This window comes from Erpetoichthys calabaricus, chromosome 12 (genome assembly GCF_900747795.2).
Source record: "Erpetoichthys calabaricus chromosome 12, fErpCal1.3, whole genome shotgun sequence".
Lineage (NCBI taxonomy): Eukaryota > Metazoa > Chordata > Cladistia > Polypteriformes > Polypteridae > Erpetoichthys > Erpetoichthys calabaricus.
In genome coordinates this window covers 144,714,250-144,741,789 of record NC_041405.2, presented here as the reverse complement: position 1 = coordinate 144,741,789, position 27,540 = coordinate 144,714,250, and the positions used below count along the sequence as shown (strand labels likewise).

The following is a 27,540-nucleotide window of genomic DNA, read 5'->3' as shown; positions in this document are numbered from 1 at the left end:
ATAATATACCTTTAATTTTCTCTGGTGGTAATACAGGCGTGTGCGTCGGTAATATGCCTTTAATCTCCTAAGACAGTAATACTGGCTTGTATGTGGCTGTAATATGCGTCACTGTATTGTGTACCTTTAATTTCCTCTCTCAGTAATACTGGTTTGTATTTCCATAAAACGCCTCTAACTTCTCCGACAGTAATATCGCGCATCGCACCGTGCCCCGCGCATGCGCACTTCACCAGAAGCCACACACACACACGGACACCTGGACGCACAAAGGGATTTTATTAAAGAGGATATGGAACCAATGAACTGACTTTTACTGTACTCTCTTCCCTCCTAGTGAATCTTCTAATGAACTGCTCGAGATCATACCAAGAACTGTGCAATACAAACTGCTTTACATCTGTTAAACCGATAGAATTTATTTCTCATAATTTCAAAGCACCACCATATGCTGGAGTAGGCCTACATGTTCTTTGTGTTGCACTGTTACATCTACACTAGTTTTATGGTAAAAATAAAAATGCTACCAAAAATGTAGCAGAAACTACAAATGCTATAATATGCAACTTTTCAAAAACATGAGCAAATGATGCTTTTCTGGGTAATAGATATAATTTTATATCTGTCCCTCTCTCTCATATATATATATATATTATATATATATACACACACACACACACACACACACACATACATACATACATACATACAGTGGGTACGGAAAGTATGCATACCTCAGTGCAAGACACATGACAGCCCACATGGAGTTTGCTAAAAGACACCTGAAGGACTCTGAGATGGTGAGAAATAAGATTCTCTGGTCTGATAAGACCAAGATAGAACTTTTTGGCCTTAATTCTAAGCGGTATGTGTGGAGACAACCAGGCACTGCTCATCACTTGTCCAATACAGTCCCCACAGTGAAGCATGGCGGTGGCAGCATCATGCTGTGGGGGTGTTTTTCAGCTGCAGGGACAGGAGGACTGGTTGCAATCGAGGGAAAGATGAATGCGGCCAAGTACAGGGATATCCTGGACAAAAACCTTCTCCAGAGTGCCAAGGACCTCAGACTGGGTCGAAGGTTTACCTTCCAACAAGACAATGACCCTAAGCACACAGCTAAAATAACGAAGGAGTGGCTTCACAACAACTCTGTGACTGTTCTTGAATGGCCCAGCCAGAGCCCTGACTTAAACCCAATTGAGCATCTCTGGAGAGACCTAAAAATGGCTGTGCACCAACGTTTACCATCCAACCTGACAGAACTGGAGAGGATCTGCAAGGAGGAATGGCAGAGGATCCCCAAATCCAGGTGTGAAAAACTTGTTGCATCTTTCCCAAGAAGACTCATGGCTGTATTAGCTCAAAAGGGAGCTTCTACTAAATACTGAGCAAAGGGTCTGAATACTTAGGACCATGTGATATTTCAGTTTTTCTTTTTTAATAAATCTGCAACAATTTCAAAAATTCTTTTTTTTGTCTGTCAATATGGGGTGCTGTGTGCACATTTACGAGGGAAAAAATTAATTTAAATGATTTTAGGAAATGGCTGCAATATGACAAAGAGTGAAAAATTGAAGGGGGTCTGAATACTTTCCGTACCCACTGTAAATACATATACATACACATGCATATATATACATACACACACATATACACACATCATACACACACACACATATACACACATCATACACACACACACACACACACATATATATACACACACACATATATATATATATACACATCATACACAGAGTGGTGGCTCTGAGGCTAGAGATCTGCACTGGCAATCGGAAGGTTGCCGGTTCGAATCCCGTAAATGCCAATAGGGACTCTGCTCTGTTGGGCCCTTAAGCAAGGCCCTTAACCTGCAATTGCTGAGCGCTTTGAGTAGTGAGAAAAGCGCTATATAAATGCAAATTTTTTTTTTTTTTTTTTTTTTTAAATAATTACATATACATATACACACACACACACATATTTTATTTATATATATATATATATATATAGTATAATGATATTTGTGGTATAGCCCTATGGAAGCGCATTTGGGCCACTGTTAAAAAAAAAAATTTAAAAAAATGGACACGGAAGAAAAAAACAAACTATATGTCGGGAATAAAGTCGACATGTTGAGTTTATTCTCGACATTTCCACTTTAATGTTGACGCTTATGTCAAGATTAAAGTCGACATTTCCACTTTATTCTCGCAGTTTATGTCGAGATTAAAGTCGATATTTCCACTTTATTCTCATAGTTTATTTTATAATTAAAGTAGAATGTCGTAAACTAAACTTCATCCTAAAATCAATGTTTAATTTACTAGATTTTCTCAAACCCCGTCATAAGTTAACGCAGCACATCAAATACTTTGTGTTAAATGTTCCCAAACCCAGTTGGTAATCAATACGCTTCTTAAACTGACTTTCTCCGCACTAAGAGCAGGCGCCTGCAGCAATCACCGCACAGAATCCATTCACTTCATGATATTCCTGCTCTCTGAAAATTTATAATGCTAAGATAAATACTTGATATCATTTTCAGGATGAAATGCATTAAAGCAGGTATTAAACAAGCACGGCAGTGAGGCGGTAGTGCTGCTCCCTCGCAGTAAGGGGTCCCCAGGTGTATATTCAGTGTAGAGAACTTTATGGCAGGTGTGACGAGGCTCCAAAAAACTGGATGCATGAATGGGTATTGCACAGGTTTAACTTAAATATTGTGTAAATGTTGGGTTTGTGATCTGGTGGTCGGAGACACGAACACAGAATTCAAAGGATGTTCTTCTGAGTGGGCTTTCTTTATTGCACGCGTGCTGTCTGTCTGACGTACCAAAACCCCAGTTCCTATCTTTCCTTTTTCTTTCTCCACATAACCAATAACCAATCACCACACGATAAACGTCTTTGTGAAATTAAAACTAGTTATAAACTTAGCCGACGGAGTGTTCAGAACTTTAAAAATATCTTCGTTATACATGTTTAATTATGCCATCCATTCAGGGTTCCGCCCATCACAGCAAACATTGTGTGAAAGGCAGGAGAAAATCCTGAACGAGTCGCCAGCACATCGCAGGGTGAATACGAGCAAAACATACACTAGCAGGGTCAATATAGCATAACAAAACCCCACATCCTACATGACTTTGAAAGGAAACTGAAGCACGCCGAGTAAACCCACCAGAAAAACATGCAAATTCAAGGCAGGGTACACCCGAGACCCCCTTGCTGCCAGGCAGCAGTGCAACGTCCACGCCGCCGTGCCCCCACATGATTAATACATGAAAATGATATCAAGTATTTATCTTAGTATTCTAAATGTTCTGAGAGCAGGAATATCATGAAGTGAATGTGTTCTGTGCGGCGATCGCTGCGGGTGTCTCCTCAGTACAACAGAAAGTCAGTTTAAGAAGCACATACCAATTTGACATGGCTCGGGGAACACTTAACACAAAGCATTTAATGTGCTATATAACTTATGACGAGAATAAAGTCAACAGGTCGTCACACTATTACACAGTACCCAGGTACATTACACAATATTGAAAACAAATAAAACAAGTACAACATGGCTTGCAGTATTATCCAGTAGTATAGAAACAGTATTTACACATTTGAACATAATGGTCCACATCCGACCTTTTAAAACCAAAGTGTCTCCAGGCAACGGACGTGACTCCTTTTTTCGGCAAAAGTTCTTCTGTGTGATCATGTTCAACTTTATCGTCAGCTACAGCTTCAGTTTCGGAATGTTCTCTGTCCATTTACAGAGCGCAATACCTACACTACCTACAGTGCATCCGGAAAGTATTCACAACGCATCACTTTTTCCACATTTTGTTATGTTACAGCCTTATTCCAAAATGGATTAAATTCATTTTTTTCCTCAGAATTCTACACACAACACCCCATAATGGCAACGTGAAAAAAGTTTGAGATTTTTGCAAATTAAAAAAAAAAAAAAAACACAACTGAGAAAGCACATGTACGTTAGTATTCACAGCCTTTGCCATGAAGCTCAAAATTGAGCTCAGGTGCATCCTGTTTCCCCTGATCATCCTTGAGATGTTTCTGCAGCTTAATTGGAGTCCACCTGTGATAAATTCAGTTGGTTGGACATGATTTGGAAAGGCACACACCTGTCTATATAAGGTCCCACAGTTGACAGTTCACATCAGAGAACAAACCAAGCATGAAGTCAAAGGAATTGTCTGTAGACCTCCGAGACAGGATTGTCTCGAGGCACAAATCTGGGGAAGGTTACAGAAAAATTTCTGCTGCTTTGAAGGTCCCAATGAGCGCAGTGGCCTCCATCGTTTCTAAGTGGAAGAAGTTCAAAACCACCAGGACTCTTCCTAGAGCTGGCCGGCCATCTAAACTGAGCGATCAGGGGAGAAGGGCCTTAGTCAGGGAGGTGACCAAGAACCCGATGGTCACTCTGTCAGAGCTCCAGAGGTCCTCTGTGGAGAGAGAACCTTCCAGAAGGACAACCATCTCTGCAGCAATCCACCAATCAGGCCTGTATGGTCGAGTGGCCAGACGGAAGCTACTCCTTAGTAAAAGGCACATGGCAGCCCACCTAGAGTTTGCCAAAAGGCACCTGAAGGACTCTCAGACCATGAGAAAGAAAATTCTCTGGTCTGATCAGACAAAAATTGAACTCTTTGGTGTGAATGCCAGGCGTCACGTTTGGAGGAAACCTGGCACCATCCCTACAGTGAAGCATGGTGGTGGCAGCATCATGCTGTGGGGATGTTTTTCAGCGGCAGGAACTGGGAGACTAGTCAGGATAAAGGGAAAGATGACTGCAGCAATGTACAGACACATCCTGGATGAAAACCTGCTCCAGAGCGCTCTTGACCTCAGACTGGGGCAATGGTTCATCTTTCAGCAGGACAACAACCCTAAGCCAAGATATCAAAGGAGTGGCTTCAGGACAACTCTGAATGTCCTTGAGTGGCCCAGACTTGAATCTGATTGAACCTCTCTGGAGAGATCTTAAAATGGCTGTGCACCGACGCTTCCCATCCAACCTGATGGAGCTTGAGAGGTGCTGCAAAGAGGAATGGGCGAAACTGGCCAAGGATAGGTGTGCCAAGCTTGTGGCATCATATGCAAAAAGACTTGAGGCTGTAACTGCTGCCAAAGGTACATCGACAAAGTATTGAACAAAGGCTGTGAATACTTATGTACATGTGATTTCTCAGTTTTTTTTTTTTTATTTTTAATAAATTTGCAAAAATCCTCAAGTAAACTTTTTTCACGTTGTCATTATGGGGTGTTGTGTGTAGAATTCTGAGGAAAAAAATGAATTTAATCCATTTTGGAATAAGGCTGTAACATAACAAAATGTGGAAAAAGTGATGCGCTGTGAATACTTTCCGGATGCACTGTATTTAGCGGTGTAGCAGTGAAAAGGAGACCCCATGCAACAACTCATAATTAGCAGTGTAGCAGCGAAAAAGGTCCCACTTAAACAGTTTCCTGCTGCGCCACATTCCGAACGTCGTTTAGGCAATTTAAACCAGTGTTGCGGTATAAGAAAAATCCATATCATAACAAAAATAAAAAACGCTTTTCAGTATACCGCCCAGCACTAAATATGTTTTATATATATATATATATATATATATATATATATATATATATATATATATATATATATATATATATATATATATATATATATATATATGGGAAGTAACAGTATTTTCAATTGTTGCAGACAGCAGTCAGTGTGTACCATTGCAAATTCTGACTTATTGTTCCTAAAAGACTGATTATTGAATATAAAGTTTGGGACATATTACTGATACTACTCTTTATTTTAGTTTATTGCTCTGTCACTGCTACTACATTGTACAATGTTTCTGTCCTGGCAGGACTAGCAAGTTACATGGTTAGTGTCTTCAACGGTGCAGTAGAATGAACGTAAAATTTATTCAGTTATTGTCTATGCTTGCAATAAATGGTGTATTTTGCACATGCAGTCTCAATCTATTTGCATACATGAGTCTAGTATAAGGGCAGCTACATGCAAGTTGCATAATGGGAGATGACTGCTTAATGTCTACATCAATACACCGCTTTGCATATTTAAACATGGTATACTAGTCAATGTTTGTGGAATTTGCATGTTTGTTATGCACTCACAGTTTACGCTGTGAAAATAACAGCTAGTAAAAAACAGCAGAGTGTTTCCTTGCTGTTTACCCACTTGCTGAAGCAATTTTCCCCAGTAGTCCGGAAACACACCGAATCACCCACATTCAGAACAACATACACCATGGATTGATAAATATTCAAATAAAGGACGAGTATTTCCCATGACATTTTAAACCTGCTCCTCAAAAACCCACATTGCTGCTGGTTTTTGCTCAAACCAAGCTCATTTTTTAATGAACTGACCAAAGTCCTACTTTGGAGCAAGCAGTCTCTAACCAAGAAGTTGGGTTTTATTCTCATTTTGGAATCAGAAATATCAATACTCAATTTCATGAAAGATGCTCTTTGATAAAATGTAATGCATGTGGCCTATTTAAAAAACATTTGGTCTTGTACTAGTTTTCTTATTACTTTCTTTAGCTATTCTTATTTAATATGAAACAGCAACACAGGGACCAGACCCTATCCGAGCATCAAGGCGCACAAGGCAGAAAATAGTCCTCTGTTCATTTCTATTTTGATACTACTATGCAATGAAAATTTAAACCAAATTAAAATGTTTGTTTATACTAAGGAGCTTAACCCTTCAGCATGCATTTCTTACAGAATTAAAACACATACTTGCCCTGCAGTCCTGCACAACAACTGTAAAACTAGCACACTGACAAGTACAATTAATTGCATCTATGTTCCTAACTAACGGAGAAAAACACTGCATGTGAAGATAAGGACAAAGACTGAAATCTCCACGGTCTCTCTTACATGGCACCATCACACTTGTTTAGTTTTTGAAAGGCACTCTGAAAATGCATAAGGAAAGAACTCCTCTCAAATTTAGGAGATGTGTCCACATACACACATTCTACGTGTGTATGTACAGTGTGAATAAAAAACAATGGGCTGTTGTAAATTGGCAGTAAATACCGTAACTTACACCAGTAATGATTATAAACAACATGAAACTAGTGCTGCCTATTATAATTATTTCACTGCTAAACTTATTAAGAACAATCAGAAGTAATAGTCAAACTAGGTAGCTGGTCCATCATTCATCCTATACTGGCTGGACTTCTGATGGAATTATTAAAAATAACTGCAGCATTAATTTACACTTTTAATCTCATAACCCTTCTCCCATGCCTGTTATCTCCGAGTGAGCTTTTCTAACACTATTTTCTGTAGTCTGTAGGACACTTAAATTACCTTAGAAACGTTTAATGTAAGTTTTTTTTTTTAACCTCTCTGCTCCTCTTAGTCAAATTATTTGTATAGTGCTCTTCACAAACTCTCGCTGTAACAAGTTCACAGGTAAAAATACATTTACAAGTGCTACCAATTACAAAATGCACACATAAAAATGGATTAGTTTTAACAAAAAACTAATCAAAGCAACTAAAATCTGACTTAGACAAAAGTGGACCATTACAGTTTATGTATATTTATACTACTATTGGTATGTTCAGTGGACAACAGAGGAGAGGAAAACAAAAACTCTAGTTAGCAGCATCACAGGAATCAAAAACCTCTGGGCTCCATAGTTGGTAAAACAAAGCTGAACAGTCATGTTGCTGGAGACCTTGGGCAACTCGCCACACACCCCTCCTAGTCATTATAACAAATTGTGCCAGGCAAACTAATCAGAAGATAAAATTCTTTCATCCTTGGATTTTAAGACTCCCAGTTATCTCTGAAGAAAACAGCTTGGATGTAAAGCAGTGGCACTACGTACCACAGCAATAAGAGAAACAGACATGGTGATCATAACAGTTGTGTTTTTGTAGAAATGACTAATAGACAGATATGCAGTAAGAACAGCTAATCAGCAGCTCTAATCAGGATATGCCTACACTAAAGTAGCAAATCTACCACCTACACTTAAATACTGAGCCTGATGACGCCCCTCTCACACAAGCAGAGCCCCGTAGCTAAAGCCTCAACCTACTACTGCTTACTAATCCTTGGAATTCTTAGGGGAAAAAAAAAATGTTTTTCTACTGATACTGTATACTATTTAATACCATTTATTTAAAAGTTGTATGTAAAAGTTATTTCTTCACAATGAGGATATAAATGCATTTGCCACATGAAACTGTTTTCCAAAGTCCAGCATTTTCTATACATTTTAAACAATGCCTTCCTTGCACTGGCTGATCAGAACTTCAGCTTGCTGTCACATAAGGGCGTCATAACCTTGTCCACTCCACCGCCACAAACAATACATTGCATTATTTCACAGAGACATTGGATACTCCAATTGTAGCATTATGCATGCACATGTTGTTGTCCTTTTACTAAAAGAATATTATACTAATTCAAAATATGGAATCAGTGCTATCAACTGAGCCGATATTACATGTACTAAATTTAGTTTTAATCAGGTTACTTTGTACAAATTTTAATGTGGCCAGAGTGGTGACACCGAGGTAGTAGCATTCCTGCTACACAGCACCTGTAGCTCAAGTTTTTGTTGCCACCTGGGTCAGGGTCTGTATGTACAGTGCACGTTCTCCCCATGCGCATGTGAAAGGACTGATATGAAATGAATGTATAAGTGAAAAAGATTTCCAATATGCAGTGGCAAAACAATGTTTTATTAATAGATAGATAGATACTTTATTAATCCCAATGGGAAATTCACATTCTTCAGCAGCAGCATACTGATACAATAAATAATATTAAATTAAAGAATGATGATAATGCAGGTGAAAAACAGACAATAACTTTGTATAATGTTAAATGTTAACGTTTACCCCCCCCGGATGGAATTAAAGAGTCGCATAGTTTGGGGGAGGAACGATCTCCTCAATCTGTCAGTGGAGCAGGACAGTGACAGCAGTCTGTCACTGAAGCTGCTCTTCTGTCTGGATACTATTAAGTGGATGCAGTGGATTCTCCATAATTGATAGAAGCCTGCTGAGCGCCCTTCGCTCTGCCACAGATGTTAAACTGTCCAGCTCCATGCCAACAATAGAGCTTGCCTTCCTCACCAGTTTGTCCAGGCGTGAGGCGTCTTTCTTCTTAATGCTGCCTCCCCAGCACACCACTGCGTAAAAGAGGGCGCTCGCCACAACTGTCTGATAGAACATCTGCAGCATCTTATTGCAGATGTTGAAGGACGCCAGCCTTCTAAGGTAGTATAACCGGCTCTGTCCTTTCTTGCACAGCGCATCAGTATTGGCAGTCCAGTCTAATTTATCATCCAGCTGCACTCCCAGATATTTATAGGTCTGCACCATCTGCACACAGTCACCTTTGATGATCACTGGGTCTATGAGGGGTCTGGGCCTCCTAAAATCCACCACCAGCTCTTTGGTTTTGCTGGTGTTCAGGTGTAGGTGGTTTGAGTCGCAACATTTAACAAAGTCATTGATTAGGTCCCTATACTCCTCCTCCAGCCCATTCCTTCACTTACTAAAATGTTTACTCCTATATATGTTGTGGAGCAAAGTAATATCCACCCAGGTTAGGGTCACAGGAACAGGGCTCCAGTCATATACAGGGCACAATCATGGCTATACCCCAGCAAAGAATATTCAGCAAGGGTGCGGCAGGCAATCCAGCAAAGGAAACCCATTAAAGTAGCAGTTTACTTTTTAATCCAGTTACTATAGATAACATTATGGAGCATGCCAACCTAGAGGCACAGTGGCTTGTGCTCTTACCTCAGACATATAGTGGATCAAGTTTAATCCCTAGCCTTATCAGAGATGTGTTTGCATGGGTTGTTTGTTATGCTTGAATGTGTCAAGAGCAATAAAGGGGGTTCATTCCTTGGTCCATTCCTGCCATAGGCCCCACGGTACAGACATAGGCTCATCATGTTTTCAGAAAGATACACTTGTTTGAATACAACCAGTAGAATAAGCATGTGTACTACACTACGAGAACACATACAATAATTACATTTATGTAGTGCTTTTCTAACCACCTTCTTTCGGCTGCTCCTGTTAGGGGTTGCTGCAGCAGATCGCCTTTTTCCTTATCTTCTCTCATCTCTCATTACATCCATAAACCGCTTCGGCCTGCCTCTTTTCCTCTTGCCTGATAGCTCTATCCTTAGCATCCTTTTCTCAATATACCCAGCATCTCTCCTCTGCACATGTCCAAACCAACACAATCTCGCCTCTCTGACTTTTGCTGCCAAACCGTCCAACCTGAGCTGACCCTCCAATGTCCTCATTTCTAATCCTGTTCGTCCTCGTCACACCCAATGCAAATCTTAACATCTTTAACTCGTGCCACCTCCAGCTTGGTCTCTAACCCATATAACAAAGCTGGTCTCACTACTGCCCTGTAGACTTTCCCTTTCACTCTTGCCAATACCCGTCTGACACAAATTACTCCTGACAGTATTCTCCACCCATTCCCCTCAAAGCACTTTACACAGGCAGTAAGGAAACACTTCAACCACCACCAATGTGTATAATTCACCTGGATAATCCAATGGCTGCCAGTTTTGTACCACTATGTTCAGCATACTTCAGCTATTAGGTGTTGAAGGGGTGAGAGATTTAGTTAGCCAATAAGGGACAGGGCAGAATTAGGGGGCAAGAATGACCAGGATGAGGAGGGCAATTTAGCCCAGATCTCAGGAAACACCCAGGAATCTTACCACTGAGTCAGGACCTCACTCTTAGGTCTCATCTTAAGGACAGCAACAGTGTTCCCATCACTGCACTGGGGCATTGGTATCCACACACAGACCACAGGTTAAGCTCCCCCTGCTGGTCTCACCAACACCTCTTCCTGCAGCAATCAAAGCTTTTTCTAGATGGGTCTCTAACTTGAGTACTGGCACAGCTCAAATACGCTTAGCTTCAGGTTGATTACCTGTTCTGAAATGCAGATAGCAATACTTCCTGCATGTTAACAGTAAGGCACAGGTAATATAGTGAAATATGTTTGTTAAAATATTAAATCACATATTGTTCTTTGATCAAATGTGGGATGGTTCTATAGCAGATGTACAAAATCTCTCAGACTCTTGTAGTAATGCATTATACACATTGAACTGTCAAATTTGATATTTCAGGAGTTTAACAGTATCAAAACGTTTATAAATGGGTTGGCAATATTGATAGCATCAACAAAGAAGAAATGAGTATGTCACATGTAATGTTCAAGTCAATTTTATTATCACATTAACTGATTTATAATTACATAGCACGAGTTTTCATGGTAAATGCTGCTGCCCAGCAAATCTAGACTCCTGTATTTAAACTATAGTCCCATCTCCACCTGCATGGAATTTGCACTTTACTCACTATGTTAAGGCATTTTAACAATTCCCTCCCCAACATTTTAGACTCGCACAAGGTATACAGAGCACTGAATCTAAACTCACCATACAAGGAATATGGCTGTGGGCATGTTCCCTTGGTTACTTCCTCATGCGAAGAAGTGGTAGGACAGGCATTCCCTCTTACTAATCTGGAAGCAGAATTGCATAACTAGGAAACTTCTAGTGCTTTCAATTTTTTTCCCCCCCAATAAAATCAACATTTTTCAGTTAATTACACTTGTTAAAGCTTACTTCCAGTACAGTATCTTTATTACTGGATTTCAGCTTAACATGCAAAACATATTTAAGCGAATTTACAATAATAAAAAAATCTATAAAACAATGTTTGTGGTGAAATTGTAACTTATGATATACTAAACATTTCCAATGCATCTCAAGCAGTATACCTAACTGCAAAGTGAATGTAATTTACTTCACAACACAACTGAACACATTAGGTAATGGAGAATGATGCAACACCTTTCCAGTATTCATCGTAAAAAAGGTCATTTTTGTTAAACAATCCCATACCAAACAATTTATAAACGCATGGGGAGAATGTGTGAACTACTACTGTAATAACTAGACCCTGAGAAGGCAAGAAATCAAATCTTAGCCCCTAGTGCTTGGAGGCAGGAAAGCTAGCCCTATGAGCTACAATAGTGAAGCACCTGTTCTGCACAACCCGAATACAACTGAATGCTCAACACTTTGATCCTGTTCCTTTATTTTGAGCAGATATGCTGATTGTTGATTAGACCCACTTACATCAATGCCTTTATGTAAATAATAAAAAACAGCTTAAGTACATTTAGGTTGGGTGGAATGCCCACTGGGGTTTGGGTAGGTTTTGGTTTTCTTAAACATCGTGCCACAGAGTCCCCACTTGCCATTTGACCATTGCATTTGAGCTTATTACGAAAATAAAAACCAAACCTATATATAAGGATAATACGTTGCCTATTACCTATATCTCTCGTTATACAAGTACATACTGATTCCTGCTATTTTTGGTATGTGTTTTTATTCACTTATTTTATGTATTATTTTCTCTTTGTCATCTTGTACAGTACTTTGCGCTACATACTTTCTATGAAAATCTGCTGTAGAAATAAATGGTATTTGTTGCATACTATGTATTTGATATCGTTAGTCTGCTTGCCCCGCTGGTACAAGAGTGTGTGTACAATGCTACTGATGACAAGCAGGCAAATATCTTTATAATGCAATTCAGACAGTTAAGGGGATAGTAATAGGTTTCTGTAGAAGGCTGTATTTTAAAGACAGTATTTCAAAGTTTGAAATCGATACTTTTTGAAAATATTTTAGCATTTTTGAAAACAAGTTGACTGGCTTTAATGCTGGATGATTTTAGTATTTGCTTTGGCTAGTGCAGCTTTCTTTAATGAAAAGATGTATTTAAGTATTGAAAAATATTAACATTGATATAGTTTCAGTACATTTAAAGCTCAAATTAAAAAAAAAAAAAAAGAATTGAGCACAAGTATGCTGATAGTTTCTCATGTAAACCTCTGGATGCACATCCAAACAGTACTTTTGCATACCACTTTGGGCTAGTGTACCCACTTCTGAAAACTACCCTACTTTTAGCAGCCACGCCACAACACACAGGATGTAAAACAAAGTCAATAAAGCCATAATCCAGCATCTTTTCTGGAGAAAGTGCCCTTAGCACTGAACAAAGTTATAACATGAGTATTTATCCAAGCACAGTAGGCTGGATAAAATAAAAACCAACAGCCACACATTTCACTAAACGATTCATGTTTAAGAACCCTTAATAAAACTATAAATCAAAGAACTGACAATACAAACATGTACTGTCCAATACTTAACCTTTGCTCATTTCACCAACTGCTCCCTCACATTCTGCAAAAGCTGTGTTGCCATATAAAATACAGAACACAAGTGTCTAGGGCTCACAATGCAGTGTGGGTGAAACAATGCTTCATTTGATCAAAAATACAGGAAGTACACCTGTAATGGTCTAGTCATCCTACAAGGTCTAGTCATTTTCAGTGTACTTCCGTAAATAGGAAACTCATACTTTAATGTAGCATGATATTCTTTACGGCTGTGTATTTATTAAACAGCCAATATAAAATGGAACTGTGGCAGTGTAATGAAGAAATTGTGAAGCAAATTCGAAGACAATGCGTCGCACAATCCACCATTAAGTGCCCTAGTACTGTATACATTTCTAAGTCGATTCACGGCACTGTCGGGTGGTTTAAGTAGAACAAACCAGTACTGCTGCGGTCAGATCCAGCACTTGGCAGCTCTGGGATGCACCATCAAACAGAAGCCCTCCAGGCAAACGGCTTTGTAGACAACAGCCAAACAGTACAGTCACCATACGTGCCTCCATCATGTCAAGCACAGACACGCCGCCACCGGGCCTATAATACAAGGTAACAGCATGCACTACACCGGTGCTATCCCTAGCGATCGCCAGGTTATGGAGCAGACCAGACCCTCGCGAAATGTCTCCCGTGTCAGAAGGGCAACCCCTCCCCCAACATCACCATCAACGTTAACCGCCCCGCCTTCCCATTCCACCCACACCCGCACCCCTTCTCCCAACGGCCCGTTCCCTCCGCCCCCTCCCCAAAAGGGCTGCTGGGCCTTGGGACCCACAGGCCGCTTCCATGACGGGTGTGGCGCAATGCCCAGGTGCCCCTGCCCCCCTCCGTGACGGGGTAGCTTACAAAATGCCCCCTTTTGCTCAGTACCTATAGTAATAGACATCGCTCTTGCCAGCGGACAAACCCGACTTTCTGGTCACTTCTTCCCTTTTCCAGCCCTGGGGGAGAGCCGAGCACTCCCACCTTTTCCTCTCCATGTTGCCGGGGGGTGGTGCGCCCCGAAAGTGGAGTTCTTGTGCGGGACCGAGGAGCGCGTTTATTATTTTTTTACGGACTCTATGTTCATTGATTCGACGCCGCGCCGCCGCCGTCCCCGCAGCCTCCGTATCGCCTCCTCACCGCGCTTCGATGCTCCAATCCTTCCGCCAGCGGCCGCTGCGCACCGTTTCGAAATCGTGTCCGCCTGCGCAAACTAGTGCAGTCCACACATGCTGCACAAACAACGAGCAAATCCATAAATAATTAATGCAAAAATGCTGAAAGCGAAAAATGGAGAAGGGACACTGCACGCCGACCTACTCGGCGGCTGCCTGCCTCACTCAGGCCTCTTAAGCCGTCCGCTTAAATCCGTACAATGCAAGATCGAGAGCACCTCAAACTCCAACAAACGTACACAAAATAGCAACGTGACCGCCGACTCTGACAAATTAGAAGGAGGGCGAGGAAAACGACTCGTACGACCATCTAACTTCGCATAGTGCCCGGGCTGACCAGTCGAACGTCCCCACCCGAATCAAAAAAAAAAAAAAGAGGGAAACCCCCCCCCCCAAAGTAGTGTTTAATACATTAAAGTGAAATAAACTGAGAAGTCCAAAAATGTCCCCCCGAACTCCGGTACACCAACAGCAGCCCGACGGCTTTTTCCAAAGGTGATCGAACACCGAAAAAGCTGCGCTTCAAACCCATGCGTTTAGGACGCAGCGAGCAAACTTCCATGCTTGCAACAACTCTCCGTCCTCGAACAATGTGAGCGAGGGATTTAAAGAGCGAGACCCTGCCGCCAGGAAAGGGGGAGGGGGCGTGGGGGTGGCTCAGCTGCCCTTTCTTTGCATTTTCTTATAGTCCTCATGTCCACGCCTGTCATGACGAGGCACGAAATCGACCGAAGCAGAACAACAGGTCGCCAACCACTGAGCATAACAAGAGGGGTTGGCGACCATCCGTGCAAAGTTGCACGTGGACTCCCATAACAAGGCAGCTCGTACTCCCCCCTCTGTCACGGAAAGTTAAAAACAGCGAAAGCCATTCAAGGATGCATGGAGTGGAAACGAAATAAGAAAAGCATTCAAGTAAAAAGTTTCTCAAAGCAAGCATGCAAGCTTCATCAAGCAGTGCACATCCCCCCACTTCCACGGGGATAGCGGGGCTGAACGTCCGGTTTCCTGGCGTGAAAAGAGAATCCCACCGTCGCCGCCCCCCGCCAAAAAAAAAAAAGCCGCCCGCCCGCCCGAGCAGATTGCCTCGTGCACCGGACAACAACAAAGGATGGAACCGCAAAAGCAAAGACACTGAATAGCAGGCTCGTATTTACGAACTCCACGTGCAAACGCCGAATCGGGAGACTAGGAAAGGCGGCCGAAGTGAGAGTTGTGAGGGAGCAGGTGTTGACATCCTAGCTACAAACATAAAGAAGCCCCAAACTCCCCCGGTTCCTGCACCCCTCCGTGACCGCGCTCTCGGGAACCACCCGCTCGCGTGCGAGACACCGCCAAACCACCTGCCTTATCTCGGCTAGTGCTTTCATTATGCTTTGCTTAGCTTTTCCCGTCGCCGTGACTTCTTCTTATTCTTCTTTGCGACTTACTGTTTTTGCTCCATCTCGTATCCTTTCTCCACTCCCCCCCTTCGCGTATTTGAAGATCCCCTCCCCCTCGACCCATGAATGAATGAATGAAGGCCCGTCACTCATCTGCTAACAGCGGGATCCTTGCGCCGACAAATAGTCCCTCTGCACCCCCAATCGAATACACGCTGACTGAGCCTGTAGAGCACGGTGACTTGTGTAGCGCCTTACCGTGCATCCGAAGCGTGTTATGCAGGCGGCTGTCGTAAAGCGTTTACTTCCCGCAGCGTGTTGTACTGCAAGGACAGAAAGTTTTATTTACATAATTAAACTTTCAAATGAGTGGTTTCTGCAGCACGTTGTAGTTACCTTTACCACAATCCCTCTACCATATTACCAACTGTGTCAACAGCTGTCCACTATAAAAGTTTAAGTATTCGGTTAGCTGTACTAAATAGTCATTGTCAGTGTGTGAATAACCAACCGTCTGACGTGAAAGTCACCATGTCAGGTCCGTAACGTTAACTCCAGTGCATACCTAGCCGTCTGCCTTTAAAAGCCGCTATGGAGGGCTGTTTCCGAAGTCTTTGTAACTATCCACACAGCTATCCATCCATTATCCAAACCCACTTTTCCAGATCATGATTGCAGGGAAGATGGAGCCTGTCTCAGCCAGCCATGGGCACAAGGCAGGAACAATCCCTGGACAGGACTTCAGTCCATCACAGTCTGTGCAACTAATCGTCTATAAGATAAACCACCAGGACATGTCTTTGAAACAAAAAGGGTTGACAAATTCAAAAACGTACTTGGATGAAATACGGAAACAACACAGCTATTTGTCAACTAAAAAAAGCTTGATGGGATGAAAGGTTTACTCTCATCTATCTATTATATAGTGCCTTTCAGATCTATCTATCTATCATATAGCACCATTTATGTCAATTTATCTATTATATAGTGCCTTTCATATCTATCTATCTATCTATCATGTAGCACCATTTATGTCAATTTAGCTATTATATAGTGCCTTTCCTATCTATCTATCTATCTATCTATCTATCTATCTATCTATCTATCTATCTATCTATCTATCTATCTATCTATCTATCTATCTATTGTCTAACCCGCTGAATCCGAACACAGGGTCACGGGGGTCTGCTGGAGCCAATCCCAGCCAACACAGGGCACAAGGCGGGGAACCAATCCTGGGCAGGGTGCCAACCCACCGCAGATCTACCTATCTATCTACCTATCTATCTATCTATCTATCTATCTATCTATCTATCTATCTATCTATCTATCTATTATATAGCACCTTTTATGTCCATTTATCTATTATATAGTGCCTTTCATATCTATCTATCTATCTATCTATCTATCTATCTATCTATCTATCTATCATGTAGCACCATTTATGTCAATTTATCTATTATATAGTGTCTTTCATATCTATCTATCTATCTATCTATCTATCTATCTATCTATCTATCTATCTATCTATCTATCTATCTATCTATTATATAGCACCTTTTATGTCCATTTATCTATTATATAGTGCCTTTCATATCTATCTATCTATCTATCTATCTATCTATCTATCTATCTATCTATCTATCTATGGTGAGAGAAACATATAGTTATTTAGGGTTTTGTGCATGAAGTGTTTTGGTGTGCCATGTACATTAAAAGAAATACAAGCATTTGTTTGAAGGAGTAGCATGAAGAGACTGCAGAAATGATTAAGCAAACAAACACAATGTTCCAGGGGACGGTTCAAGAAATTGGCTGATGTCATGTTCTTTCATGCACTTAGTAAGACTCGACAGTTGTCACATATATAGAAAATTTCATGAAAGAAGGATAGAAGGGTGGAACTTACGAAATATGGAGAAGAACAAGAATATAATGGAATGAGACTTTTATTTTGGGGTATGTAAGCTGGTTATGCTCTTTTCTTAAAACATCCCATGCCTTTTGAACCATCCAGAGTAAATAAATGTCAGATGAAATGTTAGCATTAATTCAGAACTGTTATGTAAATTCAATTGTCTATAAATGTATGTCTCCGGCTTTATTCTGTGATCATTCCTTTGACACATCTGCTCTGAGTAGTATCCCTTAGTTGACTGTTGTAATAGGGTGTGTTCCCCCTTCATGATGATAAAGACGTATGTACATGATTCCTCCTGTCTGATTTCTGACTCAAAAAGGTCCTAGTTGAGGACAAACATTTCTTTCATTAATATATTTACAATTTAATTCTTCCTATCTATCTATTAGTGCCTTTTATATATTTATGTATATATAGTGCCTTTCATATCTATCTATCTATCTATCTATCTATCTATCTATCTATCTATCTATCTATCTATCTATCTATCTATTATATAGCACCTTTTATGTCCATTTATCTATTATATAGTGCCTTTCATATCTATCTATCTATCTATCTATCTATCTATCTATCTATCTATCTATCTATCTATCTATCTATCATATAGTGCCTTTCAAATCTATCGTTATCTACATATTATATAGTACCTTTCACATCTGTCTTTTTAGCTAGCTAGCTATCATCTAGTTTTCTTTTATCAAGTGTCTTCATATCTGTCTATCCATCTATCTATATTTACACTGTGTACAAAGTGAGGATCCAAACCTGGACAGAAAGCCAGCCCATCACACTGAGATAACTGAGAGTTACTATTTAAACTGACAAGCATTGCAGAACACAATTAAGGAAGGAGTCTGCTCACATTTTACACCTGTAGTGTTGGGATGCAGTTTTTGTCACCGTGGTACATGAGGTAGAGTTTCTTTTGACATTGAGCGTCATCAAATCCTAATTCACCTATCATCATCAGCAGCCCAAGACAGTGAGGTGTAGAGAAGGAGTCTGCACTGCATTGTGAGGTCTTGTTTGGGCCCCGCCCCCTTGCCGCTCCTTTTTCCTTTAATTTGCCTCTGGCCCCTCCTACTTCTGTCTGTTGCCATGCAGCTCTTATCAGACGGCAGTCATGTGACAGAAGGGGCAAAGGAAAAAAAAAAAAAGGGGGCCGCTGGACTGAGACATTGTGTATCCTGTCTTTGTGAAAGCCTTTTTTGTGGCACTTATGTGTTTCTTCAGTTCCAGGGTTTAATGCTTTATTACTCTTGCTTGTGTTTTTTCTGTTTATTATTATTTATTTATTTATTTGTTTGTATGTTTGTTTGGCAACTTTGCCTCTGTTTCCCTACCTGCTTGTAGTCTGGCATCTAACCTGTTTCCCAAATTACTATGTTAGGATTTCTTCTCTAAAATTAAGGCTATTGGCTTTTAAGTGGTGAACGATAAAGGAACGGCACTAAACTGTTCGGTGATATGAGACAATGATAGGCGTCGTTTGATGATGAAGTGGTGAACCGAATTTCCTAAATTTAAAGATGCAATGACTTTTTCACTCTGGGATATTGGATGTTAAAGGGCGTTCTTTGGCCCATAAAAAACGTGTATCAAAGTTTGGTTTTATTTCTTTACTTTATGCTTATTTCATTGACTAGGATTTGAAAGAATATCTCGTCATCTTCACAATCCAAAATATTTTAAGATACAGGAATACTGGTAAAGATGGAGTGCCTTTTCAGGTAACGCTGGCATCACATTACACAAGGGACATCCCTGATGACATCCCTTTGTGTCTTTTTCTGACAACCAATGACGTGCTGTCTGGCACAGCTGGCGCCCGTGTGAATGCTTTACAGGTACAGCGAGTTCAGCCGCAACTCGCACCTTTTTATTTTCCATTCTCTTGTGGTATGTAAAACACGAGACATCAGACAGACGAGCCCCTCTTGCACCCACAGTCCTTATTCCTTGTTGCTGCATTGCATGCATTGTACTTCCAGATAAGCATTCATTGGTTGTCAGCTGTCATGTGCACAGATCTTATCCCTGTGACTGCAGACAAAAATGAAAGTTGCACACTACTTCCTCTTCATCTTTTCCCATTTCCGTGTGGGGGTCGATGTGCTTCAACAATCTTTTTCCTAACGGCTTGGATGTGCACATTCTCGCCAGTCAAGCCCTTAAAAAAAGTGAAAGCAGCGGAACTGCCAGGATACTTTTGAAAGGCATCACCTTTCAAATGATGTGGACGTGGGTACCAATTGTCATTTTTTTCTGTGCTTTCTTTGTTTTGTACTTTTTATGAATTCTTAATTAATTTGCAATGCTTTCATTTTTGTGTCTCCATCCATCCATGCACCCTCTTTACCCTGAACAGGGTCCTAGGGAATTTGGAGCCTGACCAAGAAAACATAAGATAGAAAAAAAAAATTGCTGGACAGGGCGCCAGAACATCTCAGTCTGGGTCACTAATCCATGTTACTAAACGAGAATGGTAAACCGGATATGGACGCAGGGACCTGCCCGTGGACGCAAAAGACATAGTGCGCAAGTGCCACACAAAACCCCCCCCCCCAGAGTGAAATGGGAGAAACTACGCACGTGCACAGGTGCCACACAAAGCCCCCAAGCACCAGAGCAAAACGGGAGAGACTACGAACCGTCAGAGTAGGAAACAAAGTAAAACGTCATAAAGAGGTTAAAGAACAGGGACAAACACATGGAGAGCAGGTTACAGAACAAAGCCCCCCTGCTCAGAGTAAAACGAGAAAGACTACGAACCGTCTGACATGCCGCAAGCAGGATAAAGCGAAGTCAGAAATAAAACACAGAGTAGGAAACAAAGTAAAACTTTATAAAGGGATTCAAGAACGGGGACGAACACATGGAGAGCGGGTTACAGATGATGAAAACTGAAATGCAACAGCTTCAAAAAAAACCTAGGCATGAAACACATGCATACCGAGATACAGAATATAAAGGCAGAAACAACGACAGTTAAACGTCCACATCACACAGCGGAGGCGGACCCGGAAGGTGCAGGCGCCTACATCGTGCGTCGGAAGGCGCGGCAAAGTACAAAAGGCAAAGGCGCCTACACAGCATTGTAAAAACCAACATAATACGGAAGGCGCAGGCGTCGCCGCCATATTGTGAGTGGCACTAATGCGTGGTGAAAGCGCAGGAGGAGACATAGTAAAACAAGAGGAGTCAACGCCCCGCCCCAGAGTGAAACGGGACACACTACGGAGTCCACAAAGGTTCATACATCAAACCCGAGATGGTACGGACATGCGTCTGAAACTGCGGAAGCAAAACTGTCTTGGCTCCAAAACCAAACAGCTCAACAACTAGCACAGCTTCGACACCGAGCCCGCGTGGACAGATCTAATGAATGTGGACGCCTACAACGCGCGTCTCAAACTGCGTAGGCAAAGCAGGCACGGATTCAACACGACACAGCTCGAGTGACCGAGATACAAACACGCGCCTGCCTGGATATAATTAATGAACGCAGGCGCCTACAACGTGCGTCTGAAATGACGCAGACCAGGCAGGCACTGCTCCAAAAAGAAAGAGCTCGACTAAATGAGATACGAAGTGAAACGGGAAACACTACAGAGTCCGCAGTGCTCCACAATGCACCGCATAATAGTTCGGAAAGAGCTTCGTAGTAACAGTGGGGAGACCCAGAGTGACACGGGCGAACGCTCCGTATTAAACATACGTCATCCTCACACGTCCAAACTATACAGCGTAGCTGAATCATATTACAGTAATGCATTAACAACAGTACGACAAACATCACAGTATCGCAAACAAATGAAAATTATTACTCGAAAAAGGGAAAATATATTCACCACGCACCAGGTGTCATTGAAACAAAAGCAGAATAAAGCGAGATCAGAAATGAAAGACAGAGTAGAAAGCAAAGTAAAACGTCATAAACAGGTTAAACGAGGGGGCCAAACACATGGACAGCAGGTTACAGATAATGAAGACCGGAATTCAAAAGCTTCAAAAACAAAAAGCTCGACTGACCGAGATACAAACTGAAACGGGAAACACTACGGGGTCCGCAGTAGTCCACAATGCACCGCATAATAGTACGGACGGAGCTCCGTATTAACAGTGGGGGGCCCCAGAGTGACACGGGCGAACGCTCCGTATTAAATGTGCGTCATCCTCACACGTGGCTGCCCAGCGGGCACGGGTTCAAAACACCGGGGGTAGGCGAGCGAAGCGAGCAGGGGGCGGAGCCCCCTTGTCTTATATAAAACAAACTACCTGATAACAGGGCCGTCTGAACAACATCATAGGCCCCTGGGCAAAGCAGTGCACTGGGACCCCAACCTACACAACCACTCAGCAAGTCACAACATACATAGATTAGCATGGGGTCCCTATGCTCGTGGGACTCCCGGGCAACTGCCCAGTGTGCCCATGCGTTAAGGTGGCCCTGCCTGATAATGTATCCATCCATCCATCCATCCATTCAGCCATTTCCCAAAGCTGCTTCTCCTAAGCAGGGTCACAGGGAAGCTGGTGCTTATCCCAGACAACAGTGGGTGTAAGGAAAGAACAAATCCCTCGTCAGGATGCAAAACCCATCACAGGGTGTTGTCTCTATGCACTTTACATTTTCTCAATAAAAATTAGATAATAAAAAAAAATAAAAACAGCATTATCTGAAGTCTGAATTGTAAACTGGCACAAATGCGGTGTCAAAGGGCATCTTCACCAACAAAAGAGATTCTACTCTGCTGGGCCCTTGAGCGAGGCCCTTAACCTGAAACTGTTTCAGGGGCGCTGTACAATTCTTTTTCTTCTTCTTCTTCTTTCAGCTGCTCCCGTTAGGGGTTGCCACAGCAGATCATCTTCTTCCATATCTTTCTGTCCTCTACATCTTGTTCTGTTCCACCCATCACATGCATGTCCCCTCTCACCACATCCATAAACCTCCTCTTAAGCCTTCTTCTTTTCCTCTTCCCTGGCAGCTCTATCTTTAACATCTTCTTCTTCTTTTGGCTGCGCCCATTAGGGGTTGCATACGGCGGATCATCCTCTTCCATATCTTTCTGTCCTCTGTATCTTGTTCTGTTACCCCCATCACCTGCATGTCCTCTCTCACCACATCCATAAACCTCCTCTTAGGCCTTCCTCTTTTCCTCTTCCCTGGCAGCTCTATCCTTAACATCCTTCTCCCAGTATACCCAGCATCTCTCCTCTGCACATGTCCAAACCAACGCAATCTCGCCTCTCTGACTTTGTCTCCCAACCATCCAACTTGAGCTGACCCTCTAATGTCCTCATTTCTAATCCTGTCCATCCTCGTCACACCCAATGCAAATCTTAGCATCTTTAACTCTGCCACCTCCAGCTCTGTCTCCTCCTTTCTGGTCAGTGCCACCGTCTCCAACCCATATAACATAGCTGGTCTCACTACCGTCCTGTAGACCTTCCCTTTCACTCTTGCTGAACATCCTTGTCCCAATATACTCAGCATCTTTCCAGGGGGCGCCCGAAGGACTAAAGAGCCTTGGACCACAGCACTTCCGCCACACCAGGAAATGCTGCAGGGAGATCATCGGGGAGCACCTGCAGCACATCCGGGTGGAAGAGGATGGAGCTTGCGAGGAGACGAGTGGAGTGGAGAAGTGGTGTGGTTTGGACATCTGGAGTCCATGTCTGTCTGTGTCCGGGCTATCTTTTACAAAGGATACACTGAGTTCTACAGATGAAAAGCGGTGATTGTGTCCCACAGCAGGTGTTGTTTCGTTTTAAAACGTGGTGGCCAGTAGACACGCTAAAGTATTGAATTGAATTCTGGGCCAGTTGCTGTCAAGTTTGGAGTTTACAAATATTTAGGTGATTGGGTGGGATGGATGATCAGGTTGTCAGCAAATGTTCCAAGCCAAATCAGCTCTGCATTCGATGGTGGGAATAAAACTGACAATAAAGAAGAGGATGTCAGCAAATACTTAAGCTACGAGTCTACGAGTGTACCTTTTTGTACATAAAACAGGTCAATGACAAAATAACACCTGAAATGACGAAGGATAGACGGTGTGATGACTAAGCAGTTAAAATGCCTTCATGGTACTCAATGTTTTGGCCAAAGGAGAGGCCTGAGTGACTGTGATGAAGAAGTTGGCTGATAGGAGCTCCAGTGACGAAGGCGATTTAAATTGTGAGGTTTCACATGGAGCTGTGATGAAGGTCATATTGGCGTGGATGTTGGGGGACAAAAGACAGCATCAAGAAGGTGCTGTTGCAGATCATGCAGCCACTCGTCTATTTATGCCTGTATGTTGATCGGAGACACAAAGAATAAAAACAGGCTAAGGAGTTTTGACTATCGCACTGCACATGCAAATCTAAGAAGAGAAACGTGAAGTTTCATGAAGAACATTCTGTCAAGAACTGGCTAGGTGAGTCATCCTTTCTCTCATTCTCAGCAAACAGATGGGTACACGTGTGACATACAATAGAAGAAGTCTGGTTCGGGTGGTAGTGCTACAGAGAACGAACGGGGTGAGTGTTGCTGCCATTGTTTAAGCCCACTGATTCATTAGGAGGGTAAGGGAAATCCTGCAAGGAAATGAGCTGCAAGTATGATGGCGACTGGTTCTGTAGCCACAAGCAGATTTAAATAGACGGGTCAACTGATCAATCGAATGATAGATGGGTCAACTGATCAATCGAATGAACAAATGAACACATGAATGCATACGTAAGCAAACTTTATTTGTCCCCAAGTGGAAATCTGGCATTTTACAGAAGCTCAATAAATAAGTAAATAAATAGCATTATATTTTGAAAAATACACAGAAGAATCACTAAGGAGAAAGAACATGTCTGACTTTGGTAAAGATAAAAACTGCAGTCCCAGCCCCAGTGAGGCACTGTGTAGATGTATTGCTGTTGGTATAAAGGAGCCCCCCAGTCGTATTTCTTGACACACTTCTGCTGAATGATTTGTTGGCTGAACATTCTCAGTGCTGGTGTTTCAGAGAGAGAGGATGTGCAGTGTTGTTCATAATGGCACTCAGTTTTGATTCAATTCTCTCCTTTGCTACGACCTCCAGGGGTTCAGAGTGTGTCCCCTAACTGAGCCTGCTCTGTTAATTACCTTGTTGATTTGGTGGGCTTCTCCTGAAGTTGATCTTAACAGCCCAGCACAGAGTTGTAGAAGATGTGAAGGATGTCACTGCTCACATTAAAGGAGTGCAGTCTCCTAAGGCAAAAAAGCCCACTCTGCCCTTTCTTGTCTAGCTCCTCTGTGTTACAACACAAGTGTAACGTGTTACTAATGAGGACCCCCAAGTACTTGTAGGAGTGGACCACCTCCTCATCAACTCCCTGAATTGTGACTTGTCGCAGAAGCTGTTAGTGCAGTAAAAGTCAATAAGCAGTTCGTTGGTTTTGCTGATGCTGAGTTCTCCCCCTGACTCCTCTCGTCTGTCTCATCCCCCTTATCAATCCACCCCGGAAGTGAAGAATCATCAGAGAATTCCTGCAAGTGACCCGACTTGCGGTTATATTTGTAGTCGGAGGTGTGCAGAGTGAGTGGAAAAGCAGACAGGCCAGTGCCTGGTGGTGCCCACCCAATCCTCGAGTCTCACACACTGGGGTCTGCCCTACAGATAGTTCATTATCAGGACACCACGGGCTCACCCTCCTGCATATCTCTGTGCTGACTCCTTAACAGGGCTGCCTTACAGTACTGCCAGCTTTGTCCAGGTGAGACTGTGCCTTGTAGAGCAGACAGATCTTCGCATCCTGCACTCCAGTCTTTGTCAGACAGGCAAACTGCAGTGGGTCCAGGTGGTCTACCACAAGTGGACTCCTATAGTCCAAGACCAGCCTCTCAAAGATCTTCACGATGTGAAGAGGCACAGGAACAATGCAGGATATCTTCCAGAGCCAGTGCAGCAAAGCTCGCCAGGCCTATCCAGTTAATTCTTTTTTTGGTGTCTTTTGATATTTTAAGGGACAGTTTGTCTAATTACAAGAAAGCTGTGAAATCTGCTAGATTAAAGTATTTTTCAGATATTTCTTTATTATCAAAAAAAAATCTTCTTGGAAGGAGAGAGATGAGACTTTGTGCCAAGAGATTTAACCAGAAATAAAAGACAAAGAGTAGATGACAAAGTAGAACGTCAAAGAATTCAAAAACGTTGGTGTGATACACATGCAGAGCAGGTTAGAGATAATGGAGTACGAAAATTCGAAAGTTTCAAAAAAAGGATAGGAAAGATTGCATTAGTGCAAACTAACGGAAACAGATTGAATATATTGTTCGGATTTAAACTTCAAGTCAGAGACTTGTAGATCGTCTAATTCGTGTTGCCATCAGGGAAAAAAAAAGTAGTGTTTCTTCCCAATGAAGAGGCATATCCACGAGAATTAAAAGATTTGTTGTTTGGTGAAAGTGAAATCCCGCGAGAGAAAATTTCAAGCCCCGTGAGACAAGACTTTAAGCAAAGAGATTTGGACAAGTTCTGCCCACATAACCATACACACGGTTCAATCATTTCTCATTTGTGTGAATGCTATTGTCAGACACATTTCTTGTAGAGAGAAAGAAACGCTATTCACTCACGGGCTGTTATACGTTGCATTGTCATGATGTAATTCCAAACACGGAATCAAAATTCAACTGGATATTGATGAAAAGGTAAAAGTGTAAAGAGATCGAATATATGGACATAAGTGATATGACAGAAGTGCGCCGCTCAAGATGCAGATCATGCAGCACGGCAGCAGCAGCAATCCAGCAGCTGATCGAGCAAAGAGGAGGTAAAAAATCTATTTGTTTCCTATTGTATCATCGTTTAAGAGGGGGTTTTGGAGGAGCGACCGCATCTCCTTGGGATGCATTCATCCCCTCTCTTCACAATGCGAGCGGCAGAGACGCGAAATGGCTGGCACGTAGTGTAGGCCGGGGGGATTGGCGAATGAAGCGAGCAGGGGGTGAAGCCCCCTAGTTATTACAAATAACAGTCAATAGACCTTGTGAATTATTTAACACTATAAATGCTATTCTTCACCCGCCTGTTCTACACATCCGGACATCAACAACTTGCAAGGATTTTCTTTGATTTTTTTGTTCATAAAACTGCTGACACGAGATCCCTCATTATACCCTCTGTCGATGACCCTTCTGTCCCCCCTACATGCTCGTCTGTTTTTCATCGGTTTGTGCCTGTATCGCTCCCTTTTTTTTTTTAGTAGAAGTAATTAGTCACCTTAAACCCACAATTTGTCTGCTGGCTATCATTCCCTCTCGTCTTCTTAAAGATGTTTTTGAAGCGACTGGGCCGAGTGTTTTGGACGTTATAAATCATCGTGTAAAGGCCGCTTCAGTCCGGGCCTCTGTTAAACAAGCTGTGGTGTTAGTGTTGGTTTGAAAGTCTCTGAATGGTTTAGCCCCCTCTTAACATACTGATATCTTACACCCTTCCTCTCCCTCGTGATCACTTAGGTCTTCTGACCAGAAGTTACTGGTGGTGCCGAGGTCTTGACCTAAGCTCAGAGGGGACCCTGCCTTTGCCGCCGCTGCCCCTAAGCTTTGGGATAGCCTGCCCTTTTACATTCGTTCAGTGCCAACTTTGGTCACATTGAATGCCAGTCTGAAAACCTCTTTGCCTAAGCTTTTTAAACATGCATGACAGTACTATTTTTTAATTTATTTATATATTTTGGTGTATTTATATATTTATTGGTTTATTTACGGAAACTGTAAAGC

The 27,540-nt window shown here is 42.2% G+C and overlaps 1 protein-coding gene across 4 annotated transcripts in view; it reads right to left on the bottom strand.

The window, feature by feature from the left end:
- Window positions 1-15,986, bottom strand: part of mbd3a (methyl-CpG binding domain protein 3a) — a 28,335-nt gene extending 12,349 nt beyond the window's left edge. Inside the window, exon 1 of one of the 4 annotated variants that reach the window (XM_028816466.2) lies at window positions 15,923-15,986. In XM_028816466.2, coding sequence (XP_028672299.1) covers window positions 15,923-15,936 — 14 coding nt within the window. In that variant the 5' untranslated portion in view covers window positions 15,937-15,986. Of the gene's footprint in view, window positions 1-14,205; window positions 14,556-15,839 lie in introns of those variants that run through there. The other 3 variants (XM_028816465.2, XM_028816464.2, XM_028816467.2) reach the window with 3 other exon arrangements.
- Between the last annotated feature and the right edge of the window lie 11,554 nt (window positions 15,987-27,540).